The 17,441-nt window shown below is 39.0% G+C and overlaps 1 protein-coding gene across 3 annotated transcripts in view; it reads right to left on the bottom strand.

The window, feature by feature from the left end:
* The window catches only part of EDEM3 (ER degradation enhancing alpha-mannosidase like protein 3), a 117,348-nt gene that overhangs the window by 60,277 nt on the left and 39,630 nt on the right, over positions 1-17,441 (bottom strand). For all 3 annotated transcript variants that reach the window (XM_089678822.1, XM_089678823.1, XM_089678824.1), the window contains exons 4-9: positions 16,042-16,081; positions 15,204-15,316; positions 9,742-9,895; positions 8,674-8,808; positions 6,625-6,730; positions 4,247-4,344 (exon numbers count right to left, since the gene is read on the bottom strand). In XM_089678822.1, coding sequence (XP_089534948.1) covers positions 4,247-4,344; positions 6,625-6,730; positions 8,674-8,808; positions 9,742-9,895; positions 15,204-15,316; positions 16,042-16,081 — 646 coding nt within the window. The remainder of the gene's footprint in view (positions 1-4,246; positions 4,345-6,624; positions 6,731-8,673; positions 8,809-9,741; positions 9,896-15,203; positions 15,317-16,041; positions 16,082-17,441) is intronic.

The raw sequence follows: 17,441 nt of genomic DNA, 5'->3' as shown, positions 1-17,441 counted from the left end.
TGGCCTCCACTCATCTCTGCCCTTGGAGGACCAGAACGACGTCATTACATCACTATCACTACACTACTAGATCAATGCTTTTTTTCATCTAATGGTTTACACATTGTAGGGGAGAGATGTGGGGTCTTATTGATCCCATATCTCTCCATAAAGAGGACCTGTCACTGCTTATTTTTATCAAAAGGGATGTTTGCATTCCTTGTGATAGGAATAAAAGTGATTTAATATTTATTTTTTTTTTAAATGGACAGTGTAAAAAAACAAAAGTAATAAAATAAATAAAAAGGTTTAAAGTGTCCCCGTCTACCCATGCTCACGCATAGTGGTGAACATATGCATAGGGCACGCCAACATATGTCAACGGTGTTCAAACACACGTGACGTATAGCCACAAATGTCAGAGTAAGAGCAATAATTCTAGCACTAGACTTCCTCTAAGATTAAACTGGTAACATGCAGAAATTTTTAAAGTGTCACCCATGGAGATTTTCAAGTACTGTAGTTTGGCACCATTCCACTAGTATGTGTAATTTTAAAAGCGGGACATGTTGGGTATCTATTTACTCGGCGTAATATCATCTTTCATATTTTACAAAAAAATTAGGGTATATATTGTGTTTTTTTTTAATTATTACAGTGTATTTTTAAAAACTGTCCATTTCAGTTTCAGTTTTCAGCCAAGTGCCCTGAATTTTCGGTTTTGGTAACAGAATTTTAATATCAGTGCACCACTATTCTCTAGCAATACACATCAAATTGAACATGTGCACCACACCATATGTCTTATCAGGAGATAAGAGGGGAGCACTGGAAGAAAGGAAGGATCAGAGAAGACAGGATCAAACAGCATTTTTAAGCAACGCAGAGGATTAACCCCTTAGGCTCCACTGAGTATAACAAGCATGCTTTACTGCATATACAGATTGGGTTTACTGTTGCGGGTTTAGTAACACTTTAAAAGAAAACAATGCTTGTAATTATATATGGACCAAACCAAACTTTCCTGAATAAGTACAATAATAGAGTGTAATATATAAGGTAACATTTTCTATTCCGTATTCATACAAACATTATTTCCATACTGAATGACTGACTTTCAGCAGATTTCACTTAATCATAAAATATACACATTCATGAACTACTCTGTAAATAATATTTAAAAACTTTACTGGACATCCAAAGCTAGCCATAGGCATGAGATAGTGGTTAGTATTATAGACATAACCAAACTGCTGAAAATTGGTTTTCAAGCAGATAGCAAATTATGTTACATGACTGGATTATCAAAAGGCAACATGCATATTTCAGTGGAGGACAGAAAGTGTACAGATATCCTCAGCAGTAAACGAATGCTGACAAAAACAGTTTTTGGCTAAAGCAAGCCATAGATGGTGCAATTTTCTTTCCTGCCATCCCTCCTGCAGCGCTAATGTGTTCTACCAGCGGAGAGCCTTCTAAGAACTCCTTGCTATACCCGCTGGCAGCAATTGCATGCAAAGAATCTGACAGGCTGGTTGTACTGAAGGTGACTGATGGATCGATTTCAATACAACCAGCCTGCCGATTCCTGCTGAACCGGCTGAGATTTGATCCAATTATGGCCGGTTTAACAGCAAACACGTGTCTGTTGCTGCAGAATGCTTTCCATTTACATGATGTACACTGACCAGACAAAACGATGAATATCTTACCGTTGAGCAATTACACACAGCCATTATTTTTCTATTTTTACACATTAGGTATCAGTCAACCTCCACCACAACTAACCAAGGCTGATTAAAAGATTACTTGGACTGCATAATGAATGTTGGTGAAACATACAAGGCATTGTACATATTAGCTTTGGTATGTGAAAGAACAATCGAGGGAATAAAGCACCGCCAACAATTTTCTGGAGCCCTTTAAAATAGTCTGTACCAAATTCTAAAATTCCGACTGCCCATTATGGTAACTTTGCCAACATGTGTGACAGATTCAGGTAGTTCTTAATAGCGTCATTTTTACAAAGTGGCACTATTAATGCACCTAATTCAGTTACCCTCTTTTTGTAGATAATGAAACTGGAAGTAAAAAAGACCTACTAAGATGGAATGCAGACACAGCTAGAGTGCATGTCCCTGTACACACTGTACATGAAAAGGCATATTTGCACCAGTACACCCTTGACTTCGCTGAAGTGGATGAAGCCTGACGGAGAAGCCAAGACACTGGCTCCCCATCATGTTCTCTCTCTACTTGTAACTGAAAGCAGACACTGAGCATGCTGTCTATTGGCTAAGGATCTGCCCGCTGCCAATTACAAGGGGAGCAGACTTGATGGGGAACTAGTGTCAATGAATCCTCATCAGGCTCCTCCCCCCAGATACAAAACTCCTAACACTGCACTGTGTGATGGCTGCAGGGAGGAAGCTCAACTCTGTCTGTATGGACACTGCTGACTCCACATGGTGCATGCCCCAGATTAATGTACCTGACTTATGTCATATGGAGGCACATTGGAATTTTAAAGAGTGTCTTTGACCTGGTCATATACAGTAAACTGGGGGTGTTAAACATAGAGCTTAATCGGAGTGCTGACTTTCAATTTAATCAAGCTGCTAGCAGGCTTTCAACAAGCTTTACAAGGTGCAAGAGCTAACTGAAACCTGCTAGCAGCTTAAACAAAGTGACAGGTAGCACTCCCATTAGGATCTATGTGTAACCTCTCCAAACTAAAGCTAAATGGGGCTTTAAAGGAGCTTCCATTTGTTTGAAGCAGGCTAAAAACAATTTTTAGATGCTTGCTGTACAAACTGCTCTATTACGAGCAAAAGGCTGTTTTTACAGAGCCTGTTAAAATCCTGGTCAAACCCCTATCAAATTCCTGAAAAGCAAGGAGTCAGGTAGACAGCAGATGCACTGAAGCAGAGGGCAAGGACATTAGGGAGCCAATAGTCCAAAAAGGCTACCTATCTCTCCCGCCCAATGCTATCACATAGGTGGCTCTAGTTGATAGCAACAAAAAGTCAGCTGGAAAAAAGGTGCTTAAAAATGTAAAATATGATAAAAGAAAAAAATTTAAGGCACTCTTGTCACTTCCACTCACACACCCACACACAAATGCTGTAAGGAGTGTATGTAAACAATTGCTCAACACATAGGGTGAAAAGGATAACAAAGCTCCACCTTCCAACTTGAAATGAAAATATTCATATACTGTATAGTATTTCATATGTGCTTCTAAAAAAAAAAAAAAAAAAAATATATATATATTTTTTTTTTAAATAGGTAAAATGTTTTTGATTAGCCCAGAAGATACGAATATAGTTGGAAAATAGCTAAACATTCCCCTTAGAGTACATATGCCCAGAGATATGTACATGGACTGCATTACCTCATCTCATTCTAAAAAAAAGCTGGTAGGTTCCTGGCTGTGTCTGCGCTCAATAATTTTGAGTAACAGACCCAGATCAAGTATTCCGTATAAGTGCCAGGAACATGGCAGAATTCCTTACCGGACTACTTGCTCTAGATCAGTAACTTAAATTAATTAAAAATCAATAATAAAAATGTTAAAAAAAAAAAAAAAACCCAAACAATCAAGCCAAAACATTAGCAATACAGACAGGAAAGAACCTACTCAAGGAGGAGGGGTCACAAAAGGCAGCCTACATAACTCAGACTAGGGAAGAGTTTGGGGCTGTGTGTCGGTACAACATTGGAAAGTTTATGTGATGTGGCCCAGTATTTAATATGAACTAAGGAGTCTAGCTATATTTGCAGTTTACAACACTTCATTAACCCCTTCACGCTGCCGCCTTCCACCCTTTAGGAGGATCTAAATGCCAAAAGGAGGAGGTGGGTATTCCAATCGTGACTGCTGCGATTGGCGGTCACAGCGTTCACATGATTGGAAGCTCCTGATTGCAAGTATGCATTGGTAGTTCTCTGTGACACTTTAGTTACTGTGCTGGGAGCACACAGTGAACATACTCTGATCACAGTAAACCATTTACTATGGACGCATATATGCGCCTGCTTGGCATTAAAGCCATATGTGCACAGCCAGTGGGAGGATGTTAAGATGCCAGTGACTGCAAAAGCCTGATATTTTGAAATCCAGGTTGAAGCCCTAGGACTTTCATACATTAGGCTAAAATTACTTGATTACAATTTTAAGAAACAAACAAATAAAACATTATCAGATATGCTTTTTGCTAGGTTGCCATGTTACACAATGAAGCATTAAAATTGGTCTTCCACCTACTGTATTAAATCTTTCCAAATAGCTGTCATCACCCAGCAGTACGTAGGCCTTCAGTAAATATTCATAGTAAGAATCTATTCCTGCACCCACACCGCTGTCTTAAAAGAGAAAATACATTTTTTATTTTAAACAAATACAAGAAAATATGGCATAGACAACAGGCCATAAACATGTGACCATCAAGGAAGAACTTTTTAATATATAAATATATGCAGCGCTAAAACCAATAATGATCAATAAATATAAATCAGCTGATAACTATTATCATAAGCAATAAAAAGTATAACAGTGCGCCCCAAGGCGCTAAAAACAGTGATGTGAAACAACGTCCTAACTTGACGTTATAAAGTGCATAAAGTGACATAAATAATTTCCAAAGTCAAACAGCACTAATTTCCAAAGTCAAATAACAATATAATGGTGAGATTCCGTGACTGCAGTGACTGAAAAAATAAGTGTAAATTGCACTAACCAAAAAGCGCAATCTAATACTCCCTACGGGAGGTGCCCTACCCAGTGACGTCATTCCGCACGGCCCACTTGGACAGCCGGCGGACATCTTGGTTTTCCTGTCATTTCCATATGTGAGTGTAATAATCTCCTGTTATGCTTTACTTGATTTACAATAAAGTACTACACTATTGAAGATTCTTCTCTCTGGCTTGTTTATTACCAGCCCCCCTCTAAGGTGAATTCCTGTGACTTGGCATATACCTGTGTGAATGGTTCCCCCTGCTGGTTGATGATTGTATCTCTGGAGCCTGGATATCCCTACAGTGTGTTACCTCCCTTGCTGACGCTTGCCAGATGACCCCCTGTGTGCCATGTTCCCAGATCCAGGTGACCAAGAGTTGGTTTTGATTTACTCAAATGCGCATTAGATTGTGCTTTCTGGTTAGAACAATCTACACTTATTTTTTCAGCCACTGCAGTCACGGAATCTCACTTTCATATTGCTATTTGACTTTGGAAATTAGTGCGATTTGACTTTGGAAATTATTTATGTCACTTTATAACGTCAAGTTAGGACGTTGTTTCACATCACTGTTTTTAGCGCCTTGGAGCGCACTTTTATACTTTTTATTGCTTATAATAGTTATCAGCTGATTTATATTTATTGATCATTATTGGTTTTAGCGCTGCATATATTTATATATTAAGATTTTATGAGAAGGTTTCAGAGGTTTTACCTTTTATGCAAGCAGCTTTCCTTCTCTTTTCTATTTTACCCAGCGCTCGTTTACTATTTTTACTGTTAAGGAAGAACTTTTGCTTAATCTGAAACCAACAGTTTTCTTGAAGACAAACTAGAGGGCCTTTATGTACCAATACAATACTTAACATTTGGGTTAAATAAAACATGCTATTATTTCATATTTATAAACCTGTATGTTAGCAAGTATGAGTATTTTGAAGACAAGTTTGAATTCCTAATGATCGTAAAGCATAAAAATGTATTTTGCATAAAACAAAACAAAAAATGGCCTTTACAATCTTATTGCTAAAAGCTCTTTAAATATGACAAGTGCACACTATAAAGGATCACTGTATAGAAAAATGTATTGTGGGGAAAAAGCTAAAATTTCTTAAAAGGAAATGTTTGGGGTATTAAACAAAAAAAAAAACATCTATACTCACCTCTATGACGCCACATCGCTCTGATACTGTAGCTGTCCCCCATCGGCTCTAAGCCTGAGAACACATGACTGCTTATCACTCTGTTCTTGGGCTTCTCTGAGCAGAGAGTAGTGACAGCCAGTCACTGCTCTCTGCTATGCCCCTCCCATGCTCCCTGAAATGTCATGCTGGAGGGGGTGGACACAGCTAATTTCGGCTCTCAGCCAGAGCCAGCTGTCAATCAGGCAGCTCGGAGAATTCTGATAATACAGTGGGGATATTCCCAGAGCCTGGAATGACTCTGTGATGCCAGCAGACAGTGGGATTAATACGCTTTGAGCCAATTCTGTGCCCCATTACAGCAAACGTAGGTGTACTCTTGTGACCCAGAAAAGTAGTATGGCAAATAAAGTTTTGGCCATACTTCTTTTATTAGCTTGGAACTGGCTCATTATGTGTATAACAGATGAAAAATCTGTGCTGTGGGAAATCTTTTGTTGTCTATAGAAAATATTCCTGCATCCAAGGTTTAAAAATATGAAACAAAGATCAAGACTTGTTGCTAAAGTAATCAGGAAATTTTCCTGCTAGCACAACACACCTTTTTCTACATCAGTGTCTGGTATGCAATGGTCATTAAAAAAAAAAAAAAAAGTGTTCTCAAATTATACAATTTTATTTTGATTATCTTTTCACAGTGTTTTTCCATGCAAAAGCAACACTGATAAAACGTTAGGTGCTAAATTGATAATTTTACTTACCTTTGCGTACCCAGTCTCCTGTATGAATATTTATTGTTACACCAACTAAATTGCTACTACGTTGCCTCTTTTCCCAAAGAAAATCTAGTGCCTTTCGCGCATGTTCCTGTTCAGGAAAAATAAACTAAATGTAAGCAAATCATTCTACAATTCTTCATAAAATAAACAAACAATCTTGACAAATTCAAATAATTCTGGCTTACATTTATCTTTACCCAAAGTTAGCACAACCCATCTGCCATAGAAAAGGAGGAGTGGAACCTTTCCCTTTCACTACACCACTGAAGAAGAATTTGAGCTCATCTCTTCTGTTTCTCATAAGGCCTCTTGCACATGGGAGTAAAAGCGCAACATTGAGTAAAGAGCCATAAAACAAAAATAGAAAATTTTACATTTGAATGCAGCAATTTATGAGCACACACATTTCTGCGACTATAAATGAATGTATTACACTGCCAATGAGAAAGAATTTTACTAGTCTATAAACTTAGGCTCCTTTACATGCACCTATACTCAAGATTCTTAAGCACAGTTTTTTTTTTCTACTCAGGGACTTTGTCAGTAAGTTTCTGAGTAAACCTCATCACCCATGTGCAAGGGGCCTATTAGACATTTCAACAGGTGTTTACTATAGGCTACTTAGAGTGATTCCACATTTCAAATTTATTGAAACACTTACCTTGTGGAACCAGGAGCATAATGAAAATAATACATATGATGCAGTCTGTCACTAGCAGAAAAAAAAGTTTTTTTTTACAATAGAGATAGCAAGGATTATTTATGTTAATCTGGTCACCTCAAAAGGATAAGTTCACCTATAGAACATGTTACATGTGCTACACATTTTTAGGGTGGAACATGTAACATGTCCCAGCATCTGCAGCATCTCCTCTCCCCTTGTTACAGAAGGCAGGGGATCTTCTCACCTCACCCACTGTCACAATTTAAAATAATGCAGGCATGTGGGGCTCCGCCCACACAGCCACATCATTCATTCACTTTCCTGTGAATGAATGCCTACAAGTAAAGTGATCCATTGCAGCTGACTGCTTGTAGTTCTCACTGAACTGGGAGGGTGCAGGTGAGTGCTGTTATAGCCCTTTAAACTGCCTGTTCCCAGGCAACTGCCTGCCCATACGAGGTACAGACAGGTATCCTGAGAGTCTGCAGGAGCCTGAGATTGCACCCTCAATCTGCTGATTATGTGTACAATGCTCCTTAGAAAAAAATAGCAAAACTATTATAATAATAGTATAAACTGCAAAAACGTGCATTTATTCTGTTTTTTTTTAAGGTGAATGTATCCTTTAACATGCTTATTTAAAATACATTTTTAAAAAGTAAGTTTCCATTTAAGAGTACACATAAGCAGTTGAAAGAAGTATTGATGCATTGCCCCCCATATCCTACAAAACAAAAATGATTCTTGCATTGTGGCACAAAGCTGGCACTGAACAGATATAACAATATGGAGCTTACCACAACCATTTCTATTATATGTTTTCTTCAGCATTAGCATTCTTAAATTATATGTCCTCCCATTTCTGAAAGGGACTATCTGGCTTGACACTGTGGTGCCCATTATCAGACAGCCGTACGCTCTTAAAGCTGGCCATACATGGGCCAGTTTATTTCCCCTTCAGCCAGCGGTTGAACCAGATGAATTTAAATCCATACTATATATGGCCAGCTTTAGTCTTTCTTCAATTACGTAACTGGGGGAAAAAAAAAAAAAAAAAAAAAAAAAAAAAAAAAGAAGAGGGGGGGGGGGGGGGGCACTGCTCAAATTTCAACCAATTCCTGCTGAATCAGCCAAAGTTAAAGCTGCGGATGGCCAGGTGGGAAATTGTTGCCCGATAATGACTGCATCCAATCAGAAGCAGGCAATGCTTAACCACTGGCTGCTTAACCTAGAGTCGGCAGATATTCTTTCATGGGTGTGTAAAGCTAGCTTTACTAGTGGCAGAAATATAAAAACAGATCCATTTCTTTGAGACACAAATAAGACAATCCAAACAGAAAATAATAGGAAATGTCTGAAAGACATACCTCAAACACTGGTATTCCAGTAAAGCGACTGAGTGCAGCAAATTCAAGGATGAGGGTTCCTGCGCATGCAGTACATGTGTCAGTTTCTGTGCCTGTCCGTGCCTCTGGTCTTCTAACTCCAAACTTCAAATTCACCTTGCAGAAATGGGACCACATTTTATATCAGGAAATAAGTAAATTCTAATACCTACATGACTGGAGGAAAGTCCACACTTTATGACCATACCAAATTGTGCAGGTTTTGAATGTGTCAATTTACTTAAATATTTAAACAGCTTTGCTCACAAAACTGGTCTCCAAATTTTCATATGCTTTTTTCAGGATACAAAGATTTTATTTGGAAAAATGATTTACAAGACCCTAAAAATGATTGTCCAAGACACATGGACAAAAATGTTTAAAAAAAAAAAGTTCTAGTTTTACTGTAAAACTTTTTAAAAGTCAATACTGTTTCATAAAAAAATGTATATACATATGCAATACACACAATACTGGCCTATGGTAATTAAACAAAAGAGCGTACGTTTTTCATTTCAGATTAGAACATAGTGATGATTAAAAGAAAGAAAAAATAAAACATTTATTACTGTATAATTTGGCTCAGTATGTGTGTGCATGTATGCGAGACAAGGACCTTAGAATGTATGGCCCTTGAGAGCAGGGACTGATGTGAACATAAAGCACTGAATAAATGGTTGGTGCATTATAAATACCTGTAATAAAATACATAAAAAATACATAAAAAATACATGCTAAATATACTTTGCATTGCACAGATTGCCTGCTAAATAATGCTATAGTGAAAGAATACATTTTTTTAACAGTTAATAAAAGGAAATGTCATTTTGATCAAAGTTACTGTTATTTAAGCAATGCGCAAATATTGTCAAATTACCACATTAAAAAGAAAACAAATCAGTGAGTTTCAGCTGAAACATGCATACTAAAATATGCTATGTATTAAAATACCATTGTTTACACCTCACTGTGTTAAATTAAAATATGTGGACTTATTCTAATCATTGCAGATCAATCGGCGATAAACGTTTTCTGAATACTTAGACATACTCTTGGATAAGGAAGACCGCTTGTAGTGTTGAAAGCTGGAAGGAGTTTGTAGCCAAGCTCTTTAGCCATATGCAGGAGTTCATCATTATACCAAGTCATTTGTTCTTCTTTTTCTTTCAGCATCAGAGCAACAGAGTGTCCACCAAGGAGACCACTGAAATGTAGGAATAAACAGTGTTCACCCACTTGAAAAATGTCTATGTTTCTTTCAAACACTCTTAAAACATTAAGGGCCGGCTCACACTATAGAAACGCAGTCCAGATGCGTTCTGGATGCGTTTCTGCATGTGCGTTTTTGACATGTTTCAGTACGTTTTTGATGAGTTCCAGTTCATTTTTTCCCCTCTCTTTTTCTTCAATTTAAATAGGGACATTTGCATTCCACTGCGTTTTTGGTGCATTCAAGTGCGTTTTACCGCATTCCAGTACAGTTCTGCGCAGGAAAAATGCAGCCTGTTCTACTTCTTTTTCTGCATCCGGAACGCACTGGAACTGCAAGCACTGATGTGAACTATGACATTGACAATCATATAACCTACTTTCTTGTGTGTTTTAGATGCAGAAATAAGCACAATGAAAAAGCATGTAGTATGAACTGACCCTAAAGGACATCACAAACACACATGGTCAGTTGTGACAAAGTATAATCAGACAGGTTATAGTAAGGTGCGGTCAAAAGGAACCTACCTTTCCTTTACTGATTTGCATGACCCTCTGCACTCTCCTAAAATAATAAACCTCCTATTTTTGAGGTAATGGGTAAAACATGCAGATATTTTTTGTTTTAAGAAGGCTGCACTGTTCTGTTAATTGTTGTCAAATATTATATGCACCACCATCCCTCTTCTGCATACAATGATTTTTTTTTACCCAAGGCTCAATTTGGCTCTGGTTTGTTGTTGAGACCCAAGTTGGCCATTTACCATTTATTTTTCTTCTTCTGTTAGCTACACTTCACTGAAGAATGAAGGGTATACTGTACAGTGTCTTGAAAATGTATTCATACCCCTTGAAATTTTACACATTTTGTCATGTTGCAACCAAAAATGTAAATGTATTTAATTGGAATTTTATGTGATAGACCAACACAAAGTGGCACATAATTGTGAAGTGGAAGGAAAATGATAAAATGATTTTCAAAATGTTTTACAAATAAATATCTGAAAACTGTGGTCTACATTTGTATTCAGCCCCCCTGAGCCAATAGTTTGTAGAACCACCTTTCGCTGGATTACAGCTGGAAGTCTTTTTGGGGACGTCTCTACCAGCTTTGCACATCTAGAGAGTGAAATAATCGCCCCAAGACCTTTGCACAGGTGTGTGTGTGTGTGCATATATATATACACACACACACACACACTACTATGATAGGTTGCCACCCGTGCAATAAGTCCATCCATGAAATTTCCTTGCTACTAAATATCCCACGGTCAACTGTTAGAGGTATTATGACCAAGTGGAAGCAACTGGGAACCACAGCAACTAAGCCACGAAGTGGTATGCCCCATAAAATGACAGACTGGGGTTAGTGCATACTGAAATGCACAGAAGTCCCCAACTGTCTGCAGAGTCAATAGCTAAATACCTCCAAACTTCGTGTGGCCTTCAGATTAGCACAACCACGTGCATAGAGAGCATCATGGAATGGGTTTCCATGGCCAAGCAGCTGCATCCAGCCTTATTTCACCAAGTGCAATGCACAGCGTTGGATGCAGTATTGTAAAGCATGCCGCCAATGGACTCTAGAGCAGTGGAGAGGAGTTCTTTGGAGTGACGAATCACACTTCTCTGTCTGGAAATCTGATGGACGTATCTGGGAAAACGGTACTTGCCTGACTGCATTGTGCCAAGTGTAAAGTTTGGTGGAGGAGGGATTATGGTGTGGGGTTGTTTTTCAGGGGTTGGGCTTGGCCCCTTAGTTCCAGTGAAGGGAGCTCTTAAGGAGTCAGTATACCAAGACATTTTAGACAATTTAATGCTCCCAACTTTGTGGGAACAGTTTGGGGATGGCCCCTTCCTGTTCCAACATGACTGCGCACCAGTGCACAAAGCAAGGTCCATAAAGACATGGATGAGCAAGTTTGGGGTGGAGGAACTTGACTGACCTGCACAGAGTCCTGACCTCAACCCGATAAAACACCTTTGGGATGAATTAGTGCAGAGACTGGGAGTCAGGCCTTCTTGTCCGACATCTGTGCCTGACCTCACAAATGTGCATCTGGAAGAATGGTCAAAAACATTCCCATAGACACACTCCTAAACCTTGTGGACAGCCTTCCCAGAAGAGCTGAAGCTGTTATAGCTGCAAAGAAGCTCGAAAACCTTTACGTGCAGGCAGCGTTTTGTCACTATGCGTTTTAACACAATTGCCAGTACACAAAGTGCACAGTAAAGCACATTCCTGCTAACCGCACTTGGGGTGCCATTAACAGGATCACAAGAGCAAAGAGAGTTTGCAGCACGTCTCCGAAAGACATGGCAAAACGAGCGTTTTCTGTGCACTTTGTCACACACTCCAGAAATGCTAAGTGTGCATGGAGCCTCAGTGGTTGAAAATAATGTGTATCTCTATTATCCTACTGTATGTGCATGCTGTTAAATTTACAGTAATCATTTCAAAGGCCCATATAAGCCAAAATAATATTTTAATTATACAGTCAGGTCCATAAATATTGGGACATCAGCACAATTCTAACATTTTTGGCTCTATACACCACCACAATGGATTTGAAATGAAACGAACAAGATGTGCTTTAACTGCAGACGGTCTGCTTTAATTTGAGGGTATTTACATCCAAATCAGGTGACCGGTATAGGAATTACAACAGTTTGCATATGTGCCTCCCACTTAAGGGCCTCTACTGCAACTGTCTTCAGCTCCTGCTTGTTCTTGGGGCATTTTCCCTTCAGTTTTGTCTTCAGCAAGTGAAATGCATGCTCAATCGGATTCAGGTCAGGTGATTGACTTGGCCATTGCATAACATTCCACTTCTTTCCCTTAAACTCTTTGGTTGCTTTTGCAGTATGCTTTGGGTCATTGTCCATCTGCACTGTGAAGCGGCGTCCAATGAGTTCTGGAGCATTTGGCTGAATATGAGCAGATAATATTGCCCGAAACACTTCAGAATTCATCCTGCTGCTTTTGTCAGCAGTCACATCATCAATAAATACAAGAGAACCAGTTCCATTGGCAGCCATACATGCCCACGCCATGACACTACCACCACCATGGTACACTGATGAGGTGGTAAGCTTAGGATCATGAGCAGTTCCTTTCCTTCTCCATACTCTTCTCTTCCCATCACTCTGGTACACGTTGATCTTGGTCTCATCTGTCCATAGGATGTTGTTCCAGAACTGTGAAGGCTTTTTTACATGTCGTTTGGCAAACTCTAATCTGGCCTTCCTGTTTTTGAGGCTCACCAATGGTTTACATCTTGTGGTGAACCCTCTGTATTCACTCTGGTGAAGTCTTCTCTTGATTGTTGACTTTGACACACATACACCTACCTCCTGGAGAGTGTTCTTGATCTGGCCAACTGTTGTGAAGGGTGTTTTCTTCACCAGGGAAAGAATTCTTCGGTCATCAGCCACAGTTGTTTTCCGTGGTCTTCCGGAGTTTTTTGGTGTTGCTGAGCTCACCGGTGCGTTCATTCTTTTTAAGAATGTTCCAAACAGTTCTTTTGGCCACGCCTAATGTTTTTGCTATCTCTCTGATGGGTTTGTTTTGTTTTTTCAGCCTAATGATGGCTTGCTTCACTGATAGTGACAGCTCTTTGGATCTCATCTTGAGTGTTGACAGCAACAGTTTCCAAATGCAAATAGCACACTTGAAATGAACTCTGGACCTTTTATCTGCTCATTGTAATTGGGATAATGAGGGAATAACACACACCTGGCCATGGAACAGCTGAGAAGCCAATTGTCCCATTACCTTTGGTCCCTTCACAAGTGGGAGGCACATAACCAAACTGTTGTAATTCCTACACTGTTCACCTGATTTGGATGTAAATACCCTCAAATTAAAGCTGACAGTCTGCAGTTAAAGCACATCTTGTTCGTTTCATTTCAAATCCATTGTGGTGGTGTATAGAGCCAAAAATGTTAGAATTGTGTCGATGTCCCAATATTTATGGACCTGACTGCAGATCACTAATTCTCTTCTTTACCATTTCTAAAATTTCAGAACCAAAAATTGCAGCCACAGTTCCACAGTAGCTTGGGGGTTGTTACCACCCTTGCTGAATTCACCATAATATAAAACAAACAATCTGGTGATTTAATGCTTCAGCAACCAAATACTGAAATTTCAGTTTCCTTCTAAAAAAGAAGTTTAAAGCCCAACTCTAGAAACCCTCACACTGCAAGGGTTAAAGTATCACTAAACCTATAACAGTAAAATCAGTCTGTATATGCAGTAAAGCATGCTTGTTATACTCACTGTGGGACCTAAGGGGTTAATCCTTCACATTGTGTAAAAAGGAAGTTTGATTCTGTGTTCTCTGATCCTCCCCTTCTTTCACTGTCCCCAATCCATCTGCTGATACTACAGAGGCCTAGGAGACACTCTGCACATGCTCAGTTTGATGTGTATTGCTAGAGTGTTTTTTGTTTTTTTGCGCATACATGCGATCATCACAGGGCCAATCAGTATTGTCCAGACAGAGGGTCAGTGGTCATGCAGCCTCCCAGAACAGTCAGAGGAGAATAAAAATTCCTTCAACAAGTTTAACCAGTGCTCACCCAGACACTGATAGAAGTCATAAAACTGATATGTACTGCTTATAATAAAAAAAAAAGGGATGTAGGCGTTTTATTATATTTACTAAAATAATTGCATTTCCATGTTGTGTGTACTGTGGAAGATCAGATATAGTGAATACAAGGTTATAGATTAAGTAACACTTTAACTGTTCGTTTTTTTTTGGGGGGGGGGAGGGGGTTTAGGGACAAGGAGAAGAGTGTTTACCTGAATTTCCGCTCCTCCAGCAGGTGGTAGACAGTTCTCTAGAGATGATTTACTAAACATCTCAAGTGCAAAATCTGGTACAGCTCTGCACAAAAAACAATCACCTTCCAGGTCTTTTTGTCAAAGCTTAATTAAACAAGCTGAAGTTATAAGCTGATTGGCTGCCATGCACAGCTGCACCAGAATTTGCACTCTTCAGCTTTAGTAAATCAACTCCTCTGTGTCATCACATCCAAGGCAGGGCTATGGGGCCTGAATTGGTCTTGATGATGTTAGGACTTTAGACACCTCTAGCATGGGGGACGGTCAAGCAGCGTGGACAATCTATTAAGAAGAATATCTTCTTTTCTGTGTCTCCTAGACCCAAACGTGTAATTAAGTCTCATGGCATAGCACAGCCCTACTGCAGGGGGTCATTTTAAAGATCCCTGGAGTTGACTTTAACAAAAATTACTGAAATATTGCTGTAGAAAACGTGGAAATATACACTTACCCCAAAACTCGAATGTTTGTCTCAAATACAGAAACCACAATATCATTATCCAAGTTAACGTCATTAATTACTTTTCGGACAGCATCTTCAAATTCCTGGGTTTTGTTTAGCACCTAAAAATAAAATGATGGTGCTAAGAAATTCTGATATGCACATATGGTCACTATGTATAACATCCACCATGATGTATTGATTTTAGGAGCTTTAAATAAATTGACACTAATCAGAGAGCACCATTGTGGTCCCATTCTATTTTTGCATGTGATTTTTCCGTGGTGATGAATATTGAGGAGGAAGGAATGAGAGGAATAACTGATGCCACATATGCCCAAGGTGGGGCAAAAAGTGTCATGACCTTGATCTGTATTGAGGTCTATTGTACAAGGTGAGCGCATATTATCACTGGGTGTTCGCATGTGTCACAGAGCTTGAGAAAAGAGGAAGGAATACCTAAATCATACCATGGTGGTGGAGGAAATACAGCTTTACTGGAACTGAAAGACCATTATATTGTTTTGATTTAAGGACTGTCACATTATTTGATGGGATTGCATTGCATCGTAAAGGACTTTATACATTTTGTTGAAGTGTGGTGAAAAGCACTGATGTGTCAGCAGCAATCACTTTTTTTTTCTAGTCTTATTTTATTCTTCATGCGTTAATGAACTTTTATTATTAACTGCGCAGATTGTTTATACTTTTTTTTTTTTTTTTAACGTATGGTCATTAGCTCGGAGTTTAAAAAAAAAAAAAAAAAAAAAAAAAAACCAACACACAACACAAGATGTATTCTGTATAGCTGAAAACAGACCAAGTCACAGACACATTGTAAACTTACCACTAGAGTATCCAAAGTATCAATTAAAGTGAGAGAAAATCTGCAAAATGAAAGAATAAAGAAGCCATTTATAAGGGTAATATAAAAACATACAAGGGCATGACCTATACATGAGCAACTTTGGGGCCGAGCCATGTGTTTTTCACCTCTGTGAACTTCAATATGAGTGCCTGAAAGTGCATAATGTACATTCCTCATGCAATTTCTTGCTTCTTCTCTTTCTAGTAATTATCTTTCCATTGACTGAAACGAAAAAACACTGAATCTGGAAAATGCTCAAAAAACGTATGTATACAATCGCTCAAAATAAAAGAAACCAAGTATGAATGGAGGTTTAAAAAAAAAAAATCACGAAAACACAGTTTATGGTTTTGTAAGATAAAATACAGGTAAAGATACATCTAAAAACACTGTCATGTATTTTTTTGATGTATCAAAAATAATCAAAAATCAAAGGCTATGTTTAGACTTGCAGCTGTCATTGCCACACCAGTGAAAAGCCTTTCCTGGCGGATCACTTTTCAGGAGGACAAGCGGTGAGGAGGTATTATGGCATTTACAGGGTTAAAACAAGCAGTGAGTAGGCAGCATAACATTGCAGCTCAGTATTGCTCATTAATTGTGACAGAGGGAATGTTTTTTACACATGTACACACCCATCTGGCAGTCTGTGTTGCTTAAAGAAGGATGGTAAAAAATGCGGCTCTACTGCCCAGTTTTACCACCAAACTGCAAGTACAAGCCCTTTAAATTGGATTTAGTCTTTTCACATATCACACCTGTTTACTATATATAATACAATTACACTACTTTATAGAACACAGGGGTAAATCAAGACGATGAGGTAGGAAGATGGATTAATGTAGTTAGAGGGAGTGGTAGAGACTCACCAAAAAGGAAGGCCAGTCCAGTGTCTGAGCACCCAAACAAATCTGCCAAGTTGGGTGAAGATGTAGGGGTGACAAAGTCAGATATCACTTCTACTCCTAACTGACAGGAGAACAGCTCATCCAGTAGGGGTGGTGTGGGTAATGTAGGAAGGCCTAGATATTTGGTGGTAATTGGGGATTCTATATTCAGAAGGAGTGATAAAGTAATTTGTCACCAGGATCACCTCAGCCGAATGGTTTGCGGTCTCCCTGGTGCCAGGGTTTGGCATGTGGTGGACCAGGTTGATAAAATTACTGGGAGGGGCTTGGCCCATGCTGGTACCAATGACAGAGTACATGGAAGGAGGAGGATCCTTAAGAATCAATTTAAAGAAGTAGGTTTCAAGTTGAACGGAAGGACCTCCAAGGAGAGCATGTTAGGAGATTTGAATCAGAGAAAATGCTCACTCTTGTGATGGAGGAGGTGAGCAATAATGACTAAGCCTCACTTAGCAGCATCTTGGGAGTATT

The sequence above is a fragment of the Staurois parvus genome, unplaced genomic scaffold (assembly GCF_062004578.1).
Source record: "Staurois parvus isolate SC_StPar_1 unplaced genomic scaffold, SC_StPar_1.0 ptg000210l, whole genome shotgun sequence".
Taxonomy (NCBI): domain Eukaryota; kingdom Metazoa; phylum Chordata; class Amphibia; order Anura; family Ranidae; genus Staurois; species Staurois parvus.
The sequence above is the reverse complement of the archived record's forward strand: the minus strand, read 5'-3'. Positions and strand labels throughout refer to the sequence as shown.